The sequence below is a fragment of the Heteronotia binoei genome, chromosome 4 (genome assembly GCF_032191835.1).
Source record: "Heteronotia binoei isolate CCM8104 ecotype False Entrance Well chromosome 4, APGP_CSIRO_Hbin_v1, whole genome shotgun sequence".
Lineage (NCBI taxonomy): Eukaryota > Metazoa > Chordata > Lepidosauria > Squamata > Gekkonidae > Heteronotia > Heteronotia binoei.
The window spans coordinates 18240533-18261013 of NC_083226.1; the positions used below are offsets into that span (position 1 = coordinate 18240533).

The following is a 20481-nucleotide window of genomic DNA, read 5'->3' on the forward strand; positions in this document are numbered from 1 at the left end:
GGTGGCTGGGCTAAAAATGGCAACCTTAGTTAAAGATTACAGTGTGTCAACAAAGAGTTTGCCTTGAAATTAGGGCTGCCAATCCCCAGGTGGGGGCAGGGGATCCCCCGATTTGGAGGCCTTCCCCCCACTTCAGGGTCACTTCAGAAAGCAGGAGAGGGGAGGGAAATGTCTGCTGGGCACTGCATTATTCCCTATGGAGACCGATTCCCATAGGGCAAAATGGAGACTTGATCTTTGGGCATCTGGGGCCCTGTGGGGGCTGTTTTTTGAGGGAGAGGCACTATATTTTCAGCATAGCATTAACATAAGAACATAAGAGAAGCCATGTTAGATCAGGCCAATGGCCCATCCAGTCCAACATTCTGTGTCACACAGCGGCCAAATATATACACACACACACACACACACTGTGGCTAATAGCCACTGATAGACCTCTGCTCCATATTTTTATCTAACCTCCTCTTGAAGGTGGCTATGCTTGTGGCCGCCACCACCTCCTGTGGCACTGAATTCCACATGCCAATCACCCTTTGGGTGAAGAAGTACTTCCTTTTATCCGTTTTAACCTGTCTGCTCAGCAATTTCATCGAATGCCCACGAGTTCTTGTATTGTGAGAAAGGGAGAAAAGGACTTCTTTCTCTGCTTTCTCCATCCCATGCATTATCTTGTAAACCTCTATCATGTCACCCCGCAGTCGACGTTTCTCCAAGCATTCAGTGCCGCTCCCCAAGTTTCAAAAGGATTGGATGAAGGGGCCCAATTCTATGAGTCCCAAATGAATGTTCCCCTATCCTTCATTATTTCCAGCGGAGGGAAGGCGTTTAAAAGGCTCACGGTCCCTTTAAATGTGACGGCCGGAACTCCCTTTGGAGTTCAATTACGCTTGCCACACCCTCGCTCCTGGCTCCACCCCCAAAGTCTCCTGGCTCCACCCCCCAAATCCCCAAATCTTTCTTGAATTGGACTGGGCAACCCTCCTTGAAGCAGAATGCAGTCCCCCCCGACTTACGTGGCCTTGGTCATCCAGCTCATTGTTGGTCAGCTTGAGCTTATCAAAACTGACCACCTGCCTCATCCAGGTATCTCCAGAGGCTAATGAGTCAGGGTGGATGTAAACTCTGGGAGGCACAGGGGAGTCTGCATTTCCTGCGACCATCCACTTGGAACTGTGGTACACATACCTGAGAGGGACAAAGGAAAAGAGAGACCACGTTACTTAGGGAGGGGGAAAAACCCACCTGTAGCGTCTTTCTCCTTCAGAGCTTTTCTTCTGCACTCACCAAAGAGCATTTTGGGCGCTGAGATTATGCGCACAGGAAGGAAACTGTGCGCTTCATCTTAAATGGGAACCAGATGATACCTGGAACTACTTCCTTTTTTTTCCTGCATCTCTCTATTAATCCTCTTTTCCAATTACCGTCTCGAGAAAACTTTGCACACAGGGCACACTAATTGGTTAACCCCCCTAATCCACAGATGAAAGCTTTTAGATCTACCAGGGAAGAGTTCATTGCTTGCAGATGCCTCCTCTAAAGCGGTGCGGCACCTGCCAAAGGCCTTTCGCGTCTCCGTCTGCGCCGTGGCAGTCCGTGTTTCCATCTCTTCAAAATCCTTCATGCTCATCCTCCACATTTGCTGCTGCATTGTAGCCTGCTAAGTTTTGCAAGGGCTGCTAAATCCATCCAGGGTCATACGCTGAGCCCCCTACATCGCAACGTGCCCAGGTGACCGTGTGAACCTCGACTGTGGCCACAGCTACCATTTGCACTGTTGTGGAATTAGGGCTGGGTTGAGTCTCCATCGTTTGCCCATGCTAACCCAGAGCTCTTTCAATTTCTACATTAATGAGACTCTAGAGTTGAAACTTTTGGTTCTGTATCAGGGCTTCTTTTGTAGAAAAAGCCCAGCAGGAACTCATTTGCACATTAGGCCATACTCCAACATCATTATTGTTTCACACAGGGATTTTTTTTGGTAGAAAGAGCCCAGCTGGAACTCATTTGCATATCAGGCCACACGCCCCCTGATGCCAAAACCAGCCAGAATTGCGTTCCTGTGCATTCCTGCTCCAAAAAAAGTCCCCCCCCCCAAAAAAGCATCCCAAGAGGCTTTAGGGCACTTTAAGTGACGTGACCTTCTTGGCGCCGATACTGCTGTCTTTTAGCCTCACACGGCGGTTGCATTTTGGAATGCTTGTATACTATCAAATTCTAAATAGGTAATCAGAGGCTACATTCAGATGGGTGATTTGGGCCGGCCCAGCCACCCCCACCCTCAGATTAAAATGGTGCATTCATATGTACACATCTGAGCCTTGGCGTGCATTTGTCCTTACCTCGTCTCCTGACACCTATGCTGCTTCAAAAAACCACTGAGTACTGAACGTAAAGGTCAAGGTAGCCCCCTGTGCAAGCAGTGCACCAGTCATTTCTGACTCTGGGGTGACGTTGCCTTCACAGCGTTTTCCCGGCAGACTTTTGACGGGGCGGTTTGCCATTGCCTTCCCCAGTCCTCTACGCTTTCCTCCCAGCAAGCTGGGGACTCATTTGACCCATCTCGGAAGGATGGAAGGCTGAGTCAACCTCCAGCCAGCTACCTGAAAACCCAGCTTCCACCGGGATCGAACTCAGGTCATGAGCAGAGAGTTTGGACTGCAGTACTGCAGCTTTACCACTCTCTGCCACAGGGCTACTGCTCTGGGGACTACCCAGTGGCAAATCATTGGAGCACTTCCCTGGTGTCTTTTCCAATCGTCTGATCAACTGGGACGCAGCAGGGAAGCCCCCGCCATGCTCATTAAGCTGGGGACTACAGTTCCTGGTCTATTCTATTCTGCATGACGTCCTTTAGGAAGTTCTTCCAGAGTCCTCACCTGTATCTCTTGTTATCCACAGGCACAATGTCCATGGCAATATAATACTGCTGGTGAGGGTCCAACCCTGTAATCTTCACTCTCATCGCAGGAAACATTCTCCTACAAAAGTAGAAATGGGGACAACGATTAGCTCAAGGGGGACTTCTTTGCTCACATGGAAAAAATATTGAGATACAGCGGAAGAAACTACGCTAAGGAGTCTCAGAGTGGCTTATAATTGCCTTCCCTCCGTCTCCCCCCAAACAGGCACCCTGGGAGGTAGTGGGGCTGAAAGAGTTCTGAGAGAACTGTGACCGGCCTAAGGCTACCCATAGCCAGAAAACTTTAGATGGGGGGGCCCGGAGGATAAAAATTTAGAGGGGGGGGTCGCAGGGAGGGCGAGTGAGAAAGGCGGCAGGCAACTGAGGAAGGCAGGCGAGGAAGGTGGCGGGTGGCCTAGGAAGGTGGGGGGGGCGGGCAAGAAAGGCAGGCGACGAAGGCGGCCGGCAACTGAGAAAGGTGGTGGGTGGGTGAGGAAGACGGCAAGCAGGCAAGGAAGGTGGGCAGGCGGGAGAGAAAGGCGGGCAAGGAAGGCAGTGGGCGACCAAGGAAGGCAGCTGGTGACTGAGAAAAATAATGGGGAGTAAAGAAAAGCTGTGGGCAAGCGAGGAAGGCGGCGGGAGGGGCCAGAAAGGTAAAGCAGGGGGGAGATTAATGGCGTCTGGCCCCTCCCAGGCCCCCCACCTGTAGTTACGGGCCTGCTACCCAGAAGGATTCAAGTGGAGGAGGAGTGGGGAATCAAAGCCAGTTCTCCGGATTCGAATCCACCGCTCTTAACTACTACACCACTCTGGCACGGTGTAGTGCCACGCTGGCACGCATCACATGAAAGCTGACTCAGACTGGATCGTGGTGTGGGGGCATCAACCTCAGAACTATCTACTCTAACTTGGGGTGGCAATCCAGGCTCCTAGGCAGAGATCTCGCCCAGCTCTGCTGCTGGAAATCTTGATGACTCGAATTGCTGGTGCTTGAACCCAGGATCTTATGCATCTTAAGACACCTTAAGATGTCTGCTCAAGCAAGGGCTCTGCCACTGCAGACAACACCCACCCTCCAGATGTTCTGAGGAGGCCAATGCTTCACATGGTGTGTGTCTCGTCCCCTACCCCCCGGACACTAGATGGTGTCTGCATCTCCTTTCATTAAGATGTCTGCTGTGCCATCGGTAATGGACCAAGATGACACAGTGCCCCAGAAGACATGACTCTATTTGGTACAAATAGGATGGAAGGACTATGCAGACCATCTAACTCCTCTCTGAGGGCAGGGAGGGAAGAAAACTCACCCCGTGATCAATACCCCCTCTAAACCAGGGGTGTCAAACACATTGGTTATGAGGGGTGTCAAACACATCTGACATAAATGAGACCTTGTTGGGCCAGGCCATGTTGGACTGGGCTATATGTGTACCTATTTAAGATTAGGTAGCAGAGATATAAACTTTATAAAAGACGCAGACAAAAACGATTAAAGAATTTTTTAAAAACTTAAAACATTAGCACTCATTGGTCTTAAAGGTGCTTTCTTTGTATTTCTCTACTGGGCTCCAGGGAACAGGGCAAAAGGATCTCTGGCTCTTGCCTTCCTTCCCCAGGGGACCAGGAGGGGGAGGAGCCTCAGCCAATAGAAGGAAAAGAGGCTTGGTTGGGTAGCTCTGCTGTGTGATTGTGATAGCCTAGGAAAGCAAGCTCTTCCTCCCCCGCCGCCTTCTTCCCCAAGGGAGGAGCCTCAGCCAATGGAGAAAATAGAGGTTTTGCTCAACAGCTCCTGTGTGATTGAGCAAGCCTGGCAAAGCAATCTGTTACACAGAAGGAAGCAAGGGAGAGGGAGAAGGAGAAGGAAGCAGATGACAGCCAGTTGCTTGGGGGGCCGATAAGAGCCCTCCAGGGGCCTGATTCGGCCCCTGGGCCAGGTGTTTGACACCTCTGCTCTAAACTGTGGAATCTTGTGAGCAAGAATTCTACTTTGTGAGCTACTGGCATTAAAGTTGTGAGCTGCTGCATAAATTAGTGTGCTCTGGGGCCATCTTTCCTGAGCTAAGACAAAAACGTGTGAGCCAGAGGCTAAAGAACTGTGAGCTAGCACACTAACTCAGCTTAGAGGGAACACTGCCCATGATGTCACAGATGGAGGGCAGAGTTCTGAAAGCTGTGCTGAGCTTTCCCAAGCCCTTCCTCCCCCCCCCCCCCCCCATGCTTGATACAGGGAAGTCACCCCTATCTAGCTATACGTGATGCTCAGTAATTTCCAGGGGTGGGATTCTAGCAGGAGCTCCTTTGCCTATTAGGCCACACATCCCTGATGTAGCCAATCCTCCTGGAGCTTACAGTACGCCCGGTAATAAGATCCCTGTAAGCTCTTGGAGGATTGGCTACATCAGGGGTACGTGGCCTAATATGCAAATGAGTTCCTGCTACCCAAAAAGCCCTGGTAATTAATAATAGAACTAACTGAATGTTTTTTTTCCAAGGTGAAGTCAAAAACATGCATCAAATTGGTACATCTCCCCATGGCACGAGCCGGTTAGAAACATGCCAAAGAAATTATCTTTGTATTACACAGATCCCTACCCAATTCATGTCCAAGCCAGTCTTCTCCCCTCAGGAAGGCTGATCCAACAGGGATACTTAACCACCTCTGTTTAGATCAGGGTGGCCAAACTGTGGATCGGGAGCCACCTGTAGCTCTTTTTCACATATTGTGTGGCTCTTGGTGCCCCCACCACTCCATTGGTCAGCTTGGAGAAGGCATTTGTCTCTTTAAATTCCTTCTCCAAGCCAAACCAACCAGCAGCTTGGCGAACGCATTTAAAGTTAAAGTTGCTTTCTTCCCACCTCTCTTCTCCCTCCCTCCCCTCATCTATTTGCCTTCCTTCCTTGCAGCTCTCAGATATCTGACATTTATGTCTTGCGGTTCTCAAACATCTGATGTTTATTCCATGTGGCTCTTACATTGAGTAAGTCTGGCCATTCCTGGTTTAGATGATATTATATTAGTATTATATAACGAAGATTTATACAGTACGTATATTATTATTTGAATTTTGTTGGCAAATTATTATTTAAATCCTGCAGGTTTTTTTTGTATATCTCGTATTTTACTTAAGTTCTTTTAATAATCAATACAGTTTAAGTTTAAAAAAATTCGTTTACGATTTGAAAAAATTTGCTTTCCCCCCCACAATCTTGGAATTGGATCATTCCCCATTGTCTCCCTTCATCCATTCTTTTAAAAACAGGTTGGGAAAAAGTGTTTGACCCTGCACTCTAGGGGAAGGGGGAAGTGGCATGGCTTATTTCTCTAGTTCAACAAAGTGAGTTTGGACTTTCCTGTTGGTGCTACTGGACTTGAATCTTGCCAGTTTGGTGTGGTGGTTAAGTGCACGGACTTTTATCTGGGAGAACCAAGGCCGTTTTCCCACTGAGCTTACCTCGGAGCGACGTCCCTCTTCACCGCGCAGCGTCTGCGCGGATTTCCCACCAACTGCTCCGAGGCTGCTCCGAGGAACCAGGAAGTTCCCGACCTTTTGTGTCGCAAATGGAAACCGCTAAAAACCAGTTTACGTTAGCGACGCAAAAGCCACGACTCTACTTGGTTACTCGGAGCAGTTGGTGGGAAATCCGCGCAGACGCTGCGCGGTGAAGAGGGACATCGCTCTGAGGTAAGCTCAGTGGGTAAATGGCCCAGGTTCGATTCCCGACTCCTCCACTTGCACATGCTGGAATGGCCTTGGGTCAGCCATAGCTCTCGCAGGAGTTGTCCTTGAAAGGGCAGCTTCTGGGAGAGCTCTCTCAGCCCCACCCACCTCACAGGGTGTCTGTTGTGTGTGTGTGTGTGTGTGGGAAAGTAATGGAGATTGTGACTGCTCTGAGACTCTGAGATTCAGAGTATAGGGCAGGATATAAACCCAATATCATCTTCTTCTTCTCTTCTACTGTAGCCCAACACAGCTACTCTGCTCTCTGAAACATCCCTAGTGATGTCTTTCTAAAGCCCCAGCCTGGCTGGTTTGCCTCGCTGCCCAACGCTCAAAAGCCAAGAGCATTTGCTTGCACTAACTGGATCACATTGACATGTTCTCGCATTACCACCTGGGAAAGCTCGGAAGATTTGTTAAGTTCTAAGCCCCATGAATGCTGCCAATGGGAGGAAGGCGCACCAACTGCGCAAGAACAAAAGGCCACACATGTACATAGCTGATTTTCAGCAAGCGTGACCCACCCAAGGAGGACAGCAAAAATAACCTGAGCAAACCCGTCAGTAGAGCGCAAGCGTGCGTCAACGGTGGCTGCCCTGCCAGCTGCTCTGCTGAATGGCACCACTGTGCAGCGAACGGCAGAAGTGTTCGAAGCGATGCTCATTTCTTTAATTGGGAGCGGGTTGCAGCAACGGCTGTATAAGGTGCTCGAATTGGCTTCGAATGGGCATCCCAAAGAAGGGAAAGTGTACAATTCCTTGCAAAAAAAAAAAAAGCCAAGAAGAAGAAGACGGCAGGCTTATACCCTGCCCTTCACTCTGAATCAGAGTCTCAGAGTGGCTCACACTCTCCTTTATCTTCTTTCCCCATAACAGACACCCTGTGAGGTGGGTGGGGCTGAGAGGGCTCTCCCAGCAGCTGCCCTTTCAAGGACAGAGGCTCAGAGTGGCCTACAATCTCCTTTCCCTTCCTCCCCCACAACAGACACCCTGTGAGGTGAGTGGGGCTGAGAGGGCTCTCCCAGCAGCTGCCCTTTCAAGGACAACCTCTGCCACAGCTATGGCTGACCCAAGGCCATTCTAGCAGGCAGGACCAGAGCTACATGGTTTTTGAGGGGAGGGGGGCGAAAGTAAAAAAATGGTGCCCCCTTATGGGCCATTCTATCTTATGGTCCCATAGAATACAATGGACTCCATTCCCAATTTGGCGCCCCCCCCCCATCGGCGCCCGGGGCAAGCACCCCCCTCTGCCCCTCTCCAGATCCAACCCTGCCAGCAGCCGCAAGTGGAGGAGTGGGGAATCAACCCCGGTTCTCCCAGATAAGAGTCCGCACACTTCACCACCATGGCTGACCCAAGGCCATTCCAGCAGCTGCAAGTGGAGGAGTGGGGGAATCAAAGCCGGTTCTCCCAGATAAGAGTCTGCGCACTTAACCACTACACCAAACTAGCACGCAAACTACCAGGAACACATTTGCATATTAGACCACACCCCCTGATGCCACCATTGTTTCATGCATGGATTCTTTTGTAGAAAAAGCCCAGCTGGAACTCATTTGCATATCAGACCACACCCCCTGACACCAAGCCAACCAGAACTGCTTTCCTGTGTACTCCTGCTAAAAAAAAAAAAAAAAGCCCTGATACATGGTTTTACAGACAAAATTGCCAGTGGGGTTTTAGGGGGATCATTCAACCAGGAGGTACTTCTTCACCCAAAGGGTGATTAACATGTGGAATTCTCTGCCACAGGAGGTGGTGGCGGCTACAGGCATAGCCGGCTTCAAGAGGGGGTTAGATAAAAATATGGAGCAGAGGTCCATCAGTGGCTATTAGCCACAGTGTGTATATATATGTATATATATAAATTATTGGCCATTGTGTGTTGGACTGGATGGGCCGTTGGCCTGATCCAACATGGCTTCTCTTATGTTCTTATGTTAACCACAAACAAGTCAAAATGTTCCCCTTATATTCTGAAAATGAAACTTAATTCTTAGAGGACACTGTAAAGCAAATCACTCGTGAAACGTAATAATGTCAAATTCTTTAGCATTTTAAACATGCCCTGTCTTGGATATCCCAGACTAGATTGGTCTTGTCAAATCTCAGACGCTAAACACAGTTGGCCCTAGCTAGTATTTAGATGGGAGACCTTCAAGGAATACCAGAGTGGTGAAGAAGAAGAAGAAGATATTGGATTTATATCCCACCCTATACACTGAATCTCAGAGTCTCAGAGTGGTCACAATCTCCTTTACCTTTCCCTCCTCCCACACATCAGACACCCTGTGAGGTGAGTGGGGCTGAGAGAGCTCTTACAGCAGCTGCCCTTTCAAGGACAACTCCTGCGAGAGCTGTGGTTGACCCAAGGCCATTCCAGCAGGTGCAAGTGGAGGAGTGGGGAATCAAACCCGGTTCTCCCAGATAAGAGTCCACGTGCTTAACCACTACACCAAACTGCCTATGGCTGATCCAAGGCCATTCCAGCAGCTACAAGTGGAGGAGTGGGCAATCAAGCCCGGTTCTCCCAGAAAGGAGTTCACACATTTAACCACTACACCAAACTTGCTCTACTACTACAAAAAAAAAAAATCTGGAGAGCAGAGTTGTTGTCATATCCTGCTTGAAAATCATTCCCCAAGGCCTCTGATTAGTGGAAATGCAGGACTACCTTAGAGGAACTTGCGTCTGATCCTAGAGGGCTCTTTGCATGCACTTACCAGCGGTTGGTCAGCATGCTTCCATTTGGTAATTTCACAGGACAAACAAAGGGTGGACACAACAGGTATTCAGGCGACCAACCCCAGAGCAATTCTCTCCCTCCCCCCCCATCAAGTTGCAGCCAACTTTTGGGCACCTCTCATGCGTTTTTTTTAAGGCAAGAGACATTCAGAGGTGGCTTGCCATTGCCTGCCACTGTGCTCTAACCCTACTATTCCCTGGAGGTCTCCCGTCCAGATACTAGACAGGACCAACCTTGGTTAGCTTCTGAGATGGGATGAGAGCAGGCTAACTTGGACTATCCAGGTCAGAGCCCTTGAGCGATAGCAGGAGTTACATGAAATCACTGCTGTTAGATCCATCTGATTGGCTTCATGACAAACAGGAGTAAAGACGGTGCAGGACCGACCCACGCAAAGAGGTGCGACCTTTGGCTGAGCAAAATGGAGTATGTTGTATTAGCCCCCAGGAAAAGCACAAGAGCTCAAAACACGCAAGGACTCTTGACAATCAACTCTGGACAGCAGCGTTGGGCTTTTCCCATTTGGGGAGGGTCAGGTTCTGATACAATTGACAGCCAATTGTCTTCTTTAGGTGGCTCTGAGTTGATTGGATCAAAGGAGCGGATTGTGGGATGGGCAGGCGTCGATCATGTGGGAAGGGGTCATCGCCTCCTTTACGAACCAGCTGGGAGCAGCACGAAAGGAACGGTCTGTGGGATATTTGCGAGCTATTGCTCCACCTAGCTGTCGCTGCCTCCATTTCATCACAACGTTTGAGCCCAGTGGTAACCTGAAGACCGAAACCATTTCATTCGGGGGTATGGGCTTTCGGACCCAAGCACACTTCCTGTATCTGAAGAAGTGTGCTTGCCCATGAAAAGTTAAACCTTGAATGAAACTTCGCTGGTCTTCAAGAGGCCACTGGGCACCAGCTTGGTTCTGCTGCTTCAGACCAACACCTGAATCCATTTCATCACGTTAAAGTTGGGGCTCTTTTCTACTGAAGGGCTACCTGTTGGAGACTGCATCTCCTTTTCTTCATAAGGATGTTCATGGTCGAGTGATGGGGAAACCCTACGAATGCTTAGGTGACTCTAGCTAGAAGAAGAAGAAGACGACATTGGATTTATATCCAACCCTCCACTCCAAATCTCAGAGTCTCAGAGCGGCCCATGATCTCCTTTACCTTCCTCCCCCACAACAGGCACCTTGTGAGGTGGGTGAGGCTGAGAGAGCTCTCCCAGAAGCCACCCTTTCAAGGACAACTGTGCAAGAGCCATGGCTGACCCAAGGCCATTCCAGTAGCTGCAAGCAGAGGAGCGGGGAATTAAACCTGGTTCTCCCAGATAAGAGTCCACACACTTAACCACTACACCAAACTGGCTAGTTAAAGTCAACAGCATAAAAACTATCTGGGGCTAAAAGAGACAGAGACAGACAGAGACACAAAGAGACAGACAGAGAGACAGAGAGAGACAGAGACCGAGAGAGACTTGGTCTATTTGATGAGGTTAGCTCCAGAGACAAAAGGCCAACTGCAGTCTTTAAAAGGAAAGAGGAATGACCCTGGAGTGTCTGGAGGGCATTATTAATTTCCACCACAATGGCTTGTTAAACCCACCAAGTCAAAAAAATGGTCCAGGAAGTTGCTTTTTACAGCCCTCCTAATTGGAGGGAGGAGGCTGGAGAGCAGCTTGAAAACCATCTCAGGTTTCAGAGGACTGATGAAGAATCCAGAGGCAGAACGGCTGGAGTAATGCCATTCAAGGCCATTCAAGATGGCAGAGGAGGAGAAAGAAAAGTCAAGCTCACACAAGCCACAGGGAAAGGTCTCTTGTGTGCAAGCTCCACTGAAATGCGTGGAAGCTGGGAAAGGGAAGGGGAGTTGTACCCCATGGTGTTCTTTTATCTGAAGGACCCGTTTCAGTTTTCCACTCTGCCGCCAGTTTAAACTCCAATGGAATCCAGGATTCACTATTTCCTGAGTCTACATCTGACGCTTACATCATAAGGCAGAATGCCACAAGTTCTAGGTTTCCCCCATTCTGAAAGATGTCACTGGGAGGTTTCCTAAGTGTCTACATCATGTCTCCGTGGACTTCCTTGGATAAACATATGGAACAGAGGTCCATCAGTGGCTATTAGCCACAGCGTATTGTTGGAACTCTCTGTCTGGGGCAGGTGATGCTCTGTATTCTGGGTGCTTGGGGTGGGGGCACAGTGTCCTGGTGTCCTGGCCCCACTGATGGACCTCCTGATGGCACTTGAGTTTTTTTGGCCAGTGTGTGACACAGAGTGTTGGAATGGATGGGCCATTGGCCTGATCCAACATGGCTTCTCTTATGTTATGTTCTTGGTGGTCTCCCATCGAAATAGTGACCAGGGCCAATGCTACTTAGCTTCTGAGGTCTGACAAGATCAGGCTAGCCTAGGTGATCCAGGGCAGGGTGGGTTCCTTATCACCAGCTACTATTAGTACTGTGACTCCTCTCCACGCATTACCATGCTCACCACAGAGGCACCTGGACAAATTAAAGCTCCTCCGTCCTTTCCTCTGTTGCAAATGGCAACTTGGACACTAAACCAGAGGGGATTCGATTAGAGAAATCACCAGGGCTCTTTTTCTAGCAGAAGCTCCTCTGCATATTAGGCCATGCCCACCTGATGTAGCCAATCCTCCAAGAGCTTACAAGGCTCTTCGTACAGGGCCTACTGTAAGCTCCAGCAGGATTGGCTACATCAGGGGGCGTGGCCTAATATGCAAAGGAACTCCTGCTAGAATTCCATCCCTGGGCCACACACCCCTGATGTAGCCAATCCTCCAAGAGCTTACAAGGCTCTTCGTACAGGGTCTACTGTAAGCTCCAGGGGGATTGGTTACATCAGGGGTGTGTGGCCTAATATGCAAAGGAGTTCCTGATACAAAAAAAAGCCCTGGTTATGTCTAATGAGTGCCCTGACAACCAAGCATTCTGCATTTCTCCACTCCTTGCCAGTGGCACCCAATGATTCACCAGCATCCATGGGCAAATTGTCCCAGAAGCTACAGAGAAGGGGATAGGTTGGGAATTAAACCTGTGTGGCAATGGGTCTGCGCTTATAGCAGCCTGCAATTTCACTTTTCATTGAACTCGGCAGTCTGTTGGAGCAACTTCTCTGCCACCTTGGAACTGTCCATGGTCCTGTTTGTTAACCTGAACTCTCTACTGCCTATTCTTGCCTTGCCTGGTTTTCCCTGCCGTCTGCTGCCTTCCCCTGAAGCAGAGTTTTCATAAGTTGCTGCTATCAAGAAGAAGCAGAGATTGCCACGGTGAACGGGCAACCCCCATTTGTTCAAGGAAAACTGGCCAAGAGTACTTTATGAACCAGCTTTTTCCAACTGATGCTTATGTGACTTTACTCTAAAGAGTCACATATGGGTAAAACCATTTCTTAGAGAACATAATTTGCAAATGTTTCTAATGGCCCTGGTCTGAAAACTGGCAGCAAAGGCATGTCCCATAACTGTGGCAGATGACAAACCTACCAACCCTCCAAAAGTCCTGGTGATTTATCTGATTTTTTTTAAATTAGAATGTTTTCCTTTGACTTATAAGCCTCCTTGACCCTCAAGGAAAGGTGGGATATACATGTTGGGATTAATTAAGAAATAAAATTGTACAAAACATGGGTCTTTTTTTTGAGGTTATCCCAGCTGAGGAGGAACCACATAGGCAAAATGATGGCAATAATCAAAATAGGCTCCGTGATGATATTAGGTAGCCAACTGGATTTGATCACATGATGACCTCACAAAGCCAAATCAGAGTGAGGGCAGTGCTTCTTGCCCTCACTCTTAATAGGCAACCAGCTTCACGCTATTCACGCACCACAAAAAAAAAAGATGGAAAAAGGGGGAATGAATGCAAAATTGTTCATGAAATGCATAATACAAGAGTGCGCACGCATATTATGGCTCAGTCCTGGGTTTCAGTCCCTGCCCCCTCAAGCTAGTTTTATATGAACTACTTTTCAACTAATCACAACTGGATTTTGTGCATTACTTTTCCACCGCTACACCAGAACTTGTTCCAACTGCTCTTCAGCTGTTCCAAGACTGTGCCCTGGAAGCTCTCAGTCTCACACTGTGTTGACCAGGGCAACAGATCCCTCGGCTCCAACCTACATTCTCTTCTTGAAAGCTGATGAGCTTCCAAAGTGCTCTGAGGGTTGTAGATGTAGGAAGACAACCAGGTGCAAGAAGGCAGTGTTGTTGAGAATAGCCATCTGTTTTAAGGCTTGGGATCACCCCAACCTCACACTCCGGGTGACTTCTGAAGACTGTGGCACAGATTTCCAGTGGGGAACCATGGAGCCAGCTAGAGTCAGATGCAAAGGCTGGGAAATGAGTGTGAAATCTGGACCATGAGTGAAGTAATAGGAGACTTGCCCTAGGTGTCAATTGGTTAAGGTTTTCAGGCTAAGACCGGGTGACTTTCATGCAGTCAAAAGGGGTAGCTTTCATAACGGCCGTATGCTGTGCAGCTGTGTCTGCTCAGCATAACAGCTGTGCTCATTGTGTACACACCATGCACGTTGCAGCATTCCAATGTATCTGTGCTCAGTGCACCACAAATCCTCAAGGCACACATTCAAAACATGGAAGTCTTCATCCTTCTCTAGCAGAAGATACTGGATCTCTATCCTGCCCTCCACTCTGAAACTCAGAGTCTCAGAGCAGCTCACCGTCTCCTTTACCTTCCTCCCCCAAAAATAGACAGCCTGTGAGGTAGGTGGGGCTGAGAGCTCTTACAGCAGCTGCCCTTTTAACGACAACTTCTAAGAAACCTATGGCTGACCCAAGGCCATTCCAGCAGATGCAAGTGGAGGAGTGGGGAATCAAACCCGGTTCTCCCAGAAAAGAGTCCACACACTTAACCACTACACCCAGGTGGCTACTGGTAGTGTTCATCTACTTGAGAGTGATGATGAGCAATGCCAGAAATTTGAATTTCACTCCCCATGTCAAAAGATGCATCTGCTCAGCTCAGCAGGGCCCAAAGGAGCATCATAATGCCAGGACTGCGGAAAGTCCCAGCAGGGCCCCGGGAAAAAATTCTATCTAAACCTTAATTTTTTTAAAAAATTGTGGGATTAAACAATACAAATTGTGAGAATACTACTTGATCCTTTTAGCTGGAGGTGCCAGGGACAAGACCTTCACGTGACCATATCTACTTGATCCTTTTAGCTGGAGGTGCCGGGGACAAGACCTTCACGTGACCATATCTACTTGATCCATTTAGCTGGAGGTGCCAGGGACAAGACCTTCACGTGACCATATCTACTTGATCCTTTTAGCTGGAGGTGCCAGGGACAAGACCTTCACGTGACCATATCTACTTGATCCATTTAGCTGGAGGTGCCAGGGACAAGACCTTCACGTGACCATTTCTACTTGATCCATTTAGCTGGAGGTGCCAAGGACAAGACCTTCACGTGACCATATCTACTTGATCCATTTAGCTGGAGGTGCCAGGGACAAGACCTTCACGTGACCATATCTACTTGATCCATTTAGCTGGAGGTGCCAGGGACAAGACCTTCACGTGACCATATCTACTTGATCCATTTAGCTGGAGGTGCCAGGGACAAGACCTTCACGTGACCATTTCTACTTGATCCATTTAGCTGGAGGTGCCAGGGACAAGACCTTCACGTGACCATTTCTACTTGATCCATTTAGCTGGAGGTGCCAGGGACAAGACCTTCACGTGACCATTTCTACTTGATCCATTTAGCTGGAGGTGCCAGGGACAAGACCTTCACGTGACCATTTCTACTTGATCCATTTAGCTGGAGGTGCCAGGGACAAGACCTTCACGTGACCATTTCTACTTGATCCATTTAGCTGGAGGTGCCAGGGACAAGACCTTCATGTATGCAGAGGGAGACAATGGCAAAACCACCTCCGCTTCTCAATTGCCTAGGAAGCCCCTTCCTGGGTTGCCGTAAGTGGTTGCAACTTGACAGCACACATAAATGTAAAGCCAGTTTGGTGTAGTGCTTAGGAGCATGGACACTAATCCAGCAGAATGGGGTTTGATTCTCCATTCCTTCCCATGCACCTGCTGGCGTGATCTCGAGTCAGTCACAAGTTCTTTCAGAGCCGTTCTTGGAAGAGCTCTCTCTCAGTTCCGCCTACCTCAGAGGGTGTCTGTTGTGGGAAGGAAAAGATGATTGTAAGCCACTCTGAGACCCCCAAGTGTAGGGTGGGGTATAAATCCAATCTCTTCTTCTTCTTCCCCCCTCAAGAGACAGATGGGGAGGAGCTCCTCAATTATTAATGGAACAAAAAGCCTCTCCAGGAATCGATCATTATTGGTCAAACTTCAAGTGCTCATTCTGCCATGTAGTTTGCTGGGTGACCTTGGGTCAGAAACTCTCTCAATTATAATTCTTTACTTGCCTCAAGAAGGGGAGAGGTCCTCAGTGGTAGACCATCTTAAGATCCTTGGTTCAATCCGTACCCGTTTCTGATTACAGGATCTTAGGTAACAGATGTCAGTAAAGTCTTCTCTCTCTCAGAACCCCTGGAGATCCACCACTGAGCTAGATGGACCCAAGCTCTAACTCCATATGAAAGGAAAGCTCCCCTGTGAAAGCACCAGTCGTTTCCGACTCTGGGGTGACGTTGCTTTCACAACGTTTTCATGGCAGACTTTTTACGGGGTGGTTTGCAATTGCCTTTCCCAGTCCTCTACACTTCCCCCCCAGCAAGCTGGGGACTCATTTGACCGACCTCGGAAGGATGGAAGGCTGAGTCAACCTCGAGCCGTCTACCTGAAAACCCAGCTTCCACCGGGGATCAAACTCAGGTCGTAAGCAGAGCTTAGGACTGTAGTACTGCAGCTTTAACACTCTGCGCCACGAGGCTCTATCATATTTTATCATATTTGAAAAAAAAAAACCTGATCAAATGAATTATCTTTTTCTCCCATGTACATCATTTATAGAAGTTGGAAGAATTGACTTCAAAAATGGCACACCCAGGGCTTTTGGGGTAGAAAAAGCCCAGCAGGAACTCATTTGCATATTAGGCCACATCCCCTGATGTCACCATTGTTTCACATGAGGCTTTTTTGGTAGAAAAAGCCCAGCAGACCTCATTTGCATATTGGGCCACACCCCCTGACACCAAGCCAGCTGGAACTGCGTTCCTGTGCGTTTCTGCTCAAAAAAAAGAGCCCTGGGCATACCTAATGTTTATTTAAATATTTCCACCCCACTTTTCCCCTTAACCACAAGGCATCTGGTCCTTTGCGAATCCCTGTGATCTTCCAGGCAAAGAAGACACCCCACAGTTTTTCACCAGGCATAATTTCAGATACGAATATTGCTCTTCTGCCATTATGGATTGATGCCCCCAAATTTTCACTTTCTCTTCTATGCGACCTATTTTGCCAGCAAGGGAAGAGTTGTGAAGTGGATGTGCAAACTTTTGCACAGCCAGATGGAGAGGAGAAAAGGGACCGAATGGTCATTTCAACGCACCAGAAGAACTAATAATGGTGGAGAATGAGGGCTAAGTCACTTCCCCCCAACTTTCCTTTAGATCCCTGAAAACTATTACAGCCCAGTTGGAACACTCTTCTTGAATCATTTCTCTGTCCAAGGTGCTGATTACTTAGAAAAATGAACATAATTGGAATTCAAATGGAAACAAGCTGGATCATGCAACGAGTTTAACGAACAGTTAACAGTAGTGGGGCCTTTTATTAATTCTTCAGATCACCAAAGGCATTGCTGCCATCTTTATTTCTCATCTAGAGCACTTATACAGCCAATGCTTTGCCAACTGCACCAGCTCCCAGTTGAATACCGAGTCAAATTCAAACGTTTGGTTTTAACCTTTAAAGCCCTCTGTGGTCTGGGGTCAACGTACCTTCAAGACCATGTCTCCCGGCACATCCCCCAAAGAGTGTTATGCTCTGTGAATATCTGCTGGTGATCCCCTGCTCAAAGGAGGTCCACTTCGCCTCAACCAGAGCCAGAGCTTTTTCAGGTCCGGTGCCGACCTGGTGGAGCAATCTCCCAAGGGAGATCTAAGCCCTCTGGGACTTAATGCCTGTAAAAAGGTGGTGTTCTGCCTTGCCTATGATTGAGGCAGCGGAGACTTATTGGTATTGGCCTCCTCTCCCTGGCTCTATCTGGTATTGCTCTTCTTGTCTGCCCAGACACACATGCACATGCACACTCCATAAACTCCCTTCTAATTTTGTTGCATTTCCACTATCCCATTTTAAAGTCCTATTTTCCAAGATGGGGAAAAGGAAAGGACAGATATATGGTCCAAATGGACAGTTGTCTGTAACATTTTGGCATCACCAGTTTGAGCCCGTTGTCCCAACTTATTCCTCCCCTACACCGAAATTGGGAAGTGCCTCCCACAGAACAGATAATCACGGATATATGATTTACCTTTGTCTGAATTCACTCCCTCGTTTAGACTAATGTCAGTGTGAGCCTTGATAACCTGGACTTTAGATGAAATGTTTGGAACGTTGCTATCTCAGTAACTCAGGTAAATAAGATAGTAGTACACAAAACAAACAAAAAAACAGATGCTCCAGTAAACAGTAATACTCTTTTCAATTTGCTTGGCAATAGAAGCTTCCACCAGCTTTGACTAGCTTGTAAATTTTTCTGCCGAGGTAGCTAATGTGCAGCTCTAATTGGCGGGTGTTGGCTTTGAACAGCACGCTTATGACTATTCCATCTCACACCAACACCACCCCCCCAGCAATTTTCAATGTTTTATAGATTGTTCTTTTTGTTTAAAAAAAGTGCCACATGTTTTTAACCACATTAACTGCTCGGGAAAGGTGGGTGGAAGAATGCTTGCTGACATCCAATCAGAACTGTGACACAGCTGGTTGCCAGACAATCCGCTCACTCCACAGCCAGCTGTCAGTCAGTACTCTGCACAGTCAGTTCTGCTGCAAAACTCACAGGAAGAGGTTCCCTCCCCCCATGCTCAGTTATGGAGGGGACCGAGTACATCTATCCATAACGCAGGGCCAGGGAGCACACTTTCTGGCAGCATGAAGCAACTTCTACTTCTTGTTTAGTCCAGTTGAGTTTATTATGATCCAAGATCAGACTTTGGAATCAGAATTGCCAGCAAACATTGACAATGGTTCCGTATCTTAAACACACCAGATACACTGAATATAAGATTAATATTCCTACACACTTTAAAGGATTAAGGGTGAATTTACTCAGTTTCGCCCATTTTGGATCCTATCTATTTTTTTGTTCTATTATTTTATTCCACTAAAAGTTTTGAAATGTGAAAAGTGATTAAGGGCGAATCAAATTAAGGAGGATGCAAAACATTGTGAGCTTCACATCTGGTTAATACACAAAAGCAGCTTTGGGTTCCCACTGGGGGGGGAGAGAGAGAGAGAGAGAGAGAAGAAAGAAAGAAAGAAAGAAAGAAAGAAAGAAAGAAAGAAAGAAAGAAAGAAAGAAAGAAAGAAAGAAAGAAGAAGAAGGAAGGAAGGAAGGAAGGAAGGAAGGAAGGAAGGAAGGAAGGAAGGAAGGAAGAAAGAAAGAAAGAAAGAAAGAAAGAAAGAAAGAAAGAAAGAAAGAAAGAAAGAAAGAAAGAAAGAAAGAAAGAAAGAAAGAAAGAAAGATCAGGAAGGACGAAAGAAAGATCAGGAAGGACGAAAGAAAGATCAGGAAGGAAGGAAAAGAAAAGAATTCTGTCACTCTGATGGCTTGGAAGAGTCTTCTTGCCTTCCAAAAACCCAGTTGTGCATTTTCAATAAAGTCCTGGTGATGGGTAAGTTTCCAGATGGCCCAAACGTGTTTTTTGAAAAACATATTGGCACCTCATTGCTAATTATTGAAAAATATGTTAAAAGCACTGCTAAAAACCTCATGCCAGCCAGTCAAGCGGTACCAAAGCTAATGAAAATTTGAAGAGACAACATCAGGGTTGTTTTTTTTAAACATCACTTTTCAGAAAAATAAATTAAACATTGCCCAGATGTCAGCAGCTGCTCGGGTACAGCTATAGCTAGGGCTAAGTGATGAAATATAGAAAGTTTACCGCAGATGGAGGCGGTTCATATTTCCTACGGGCGTCCCATTCTAAAACACTGCCAGGCATTCCACAGCTTCAAGGCCAGCGAGCTTTGCGAAGGCTGACCAAAATTTCCACATCCAAGTTCAGATCTTTAGCGCCTGAAATGGTGCCAACACAACCCTCTGTTCTACGAAGACCCTTCTTACAATATAGTGGGTTCGATGCAAGGAAGAGGCGAGGTGGTAGCGATCATAGCTCTTTATTTCAGCACAGCATAGTATAGTGCTGCACTCAAGACTAGTTGGCCAATGGGGCCAACTATATACAACTCAAGGTTCCCACGCCAGCACGTTATTGGACCATTCAAACCAGCGGGGGGTCCACGATTGGTGCAGGGATTTGGATCCTACCGCCCATCGGTCCCAAGTCCCCAAGCTCAGTCCAATGAGCCAGGCAGGAACACCATTGAATATACATATTACAGTTCACACACACAACACTTCTCTTCCATGGACTCCCCAACACAGAGACAGTCAAGATGTTCCGCTGAGAGGAGGCGTCCACCTTACCTGCCTGCTTTAGTGATGATCATTTCCGTGCCAATGTCGTGGAACCTTTTCCAAAGATCCGCGCACTGCAGCTCCACCTGGATCTCCTCCATGGATGAGGTAGGAGGCGGCTGGGGCAGGGAGGCGCCCGAAGGGAGGTCCGGGTGCGAACCAAACGAGCAAGACGTCCTCTCGGCCAGCGCTTCGGTGTCTGACCCCGGGCTCTGCTCCGAATCTAAAAAAAAAAAAAATGAGAAAGAACATCGCATCAAACTCTGTCCATGTTGAAGATTTTCCCAGAGGAGATAGAGAAATCATGAAGTGGATGCAGGCAGGGAGAAAAAAAAATCAGGCAAATGCAATTGCCCTCTTTTTGTTGACAAGCTTTATTGTTTGGCTTAACAATCTGCTTTCTGGTTTTCTGTTTCGAGTGAGACATCTGGTATTCCAGTCAAGATTTAAAGCTGCTAAGGGCAAGTGCCCACAATATAAAATATAAATAGCCATAAACGTCATCG

General features: G+C 47.8%; 1 protein-coding gene across 1 annotated transcript in view; it reads right to left on the reverse strand.

Moving 5' to 3' along the window:
• The window catches only part of TBX15 (T-box transcription factor 15), a 76055-nt gene extending 55862 nt beyond the window's left edge, over positions 1 to 20193 (reverse strand). Inside the window, exons 1-3 of the mRNA XM_060236886.1 lie at positions 19985 to 20193; positions 2877 to 2978; positions 1014 to 1185 (exon numbers count right to left, since the gene is read on the reverse strand). Of these exons, the coding sequence (XP_060092869.1) occupies positions 1014 to 1185; positions 2877 to 2978; positions 19985 to 20076 (366 nt within the window). The 5' untranslated portion in view covers positions 20077 to 20193. The remainder of the gene's footprint in view (positions 1 to 1013; positions 1186 to 2876; positions 2979 to 19984) is intronic.
• Between the last annotated feature and the right edge of the window lie 288 nt (positions 20194 to 20481).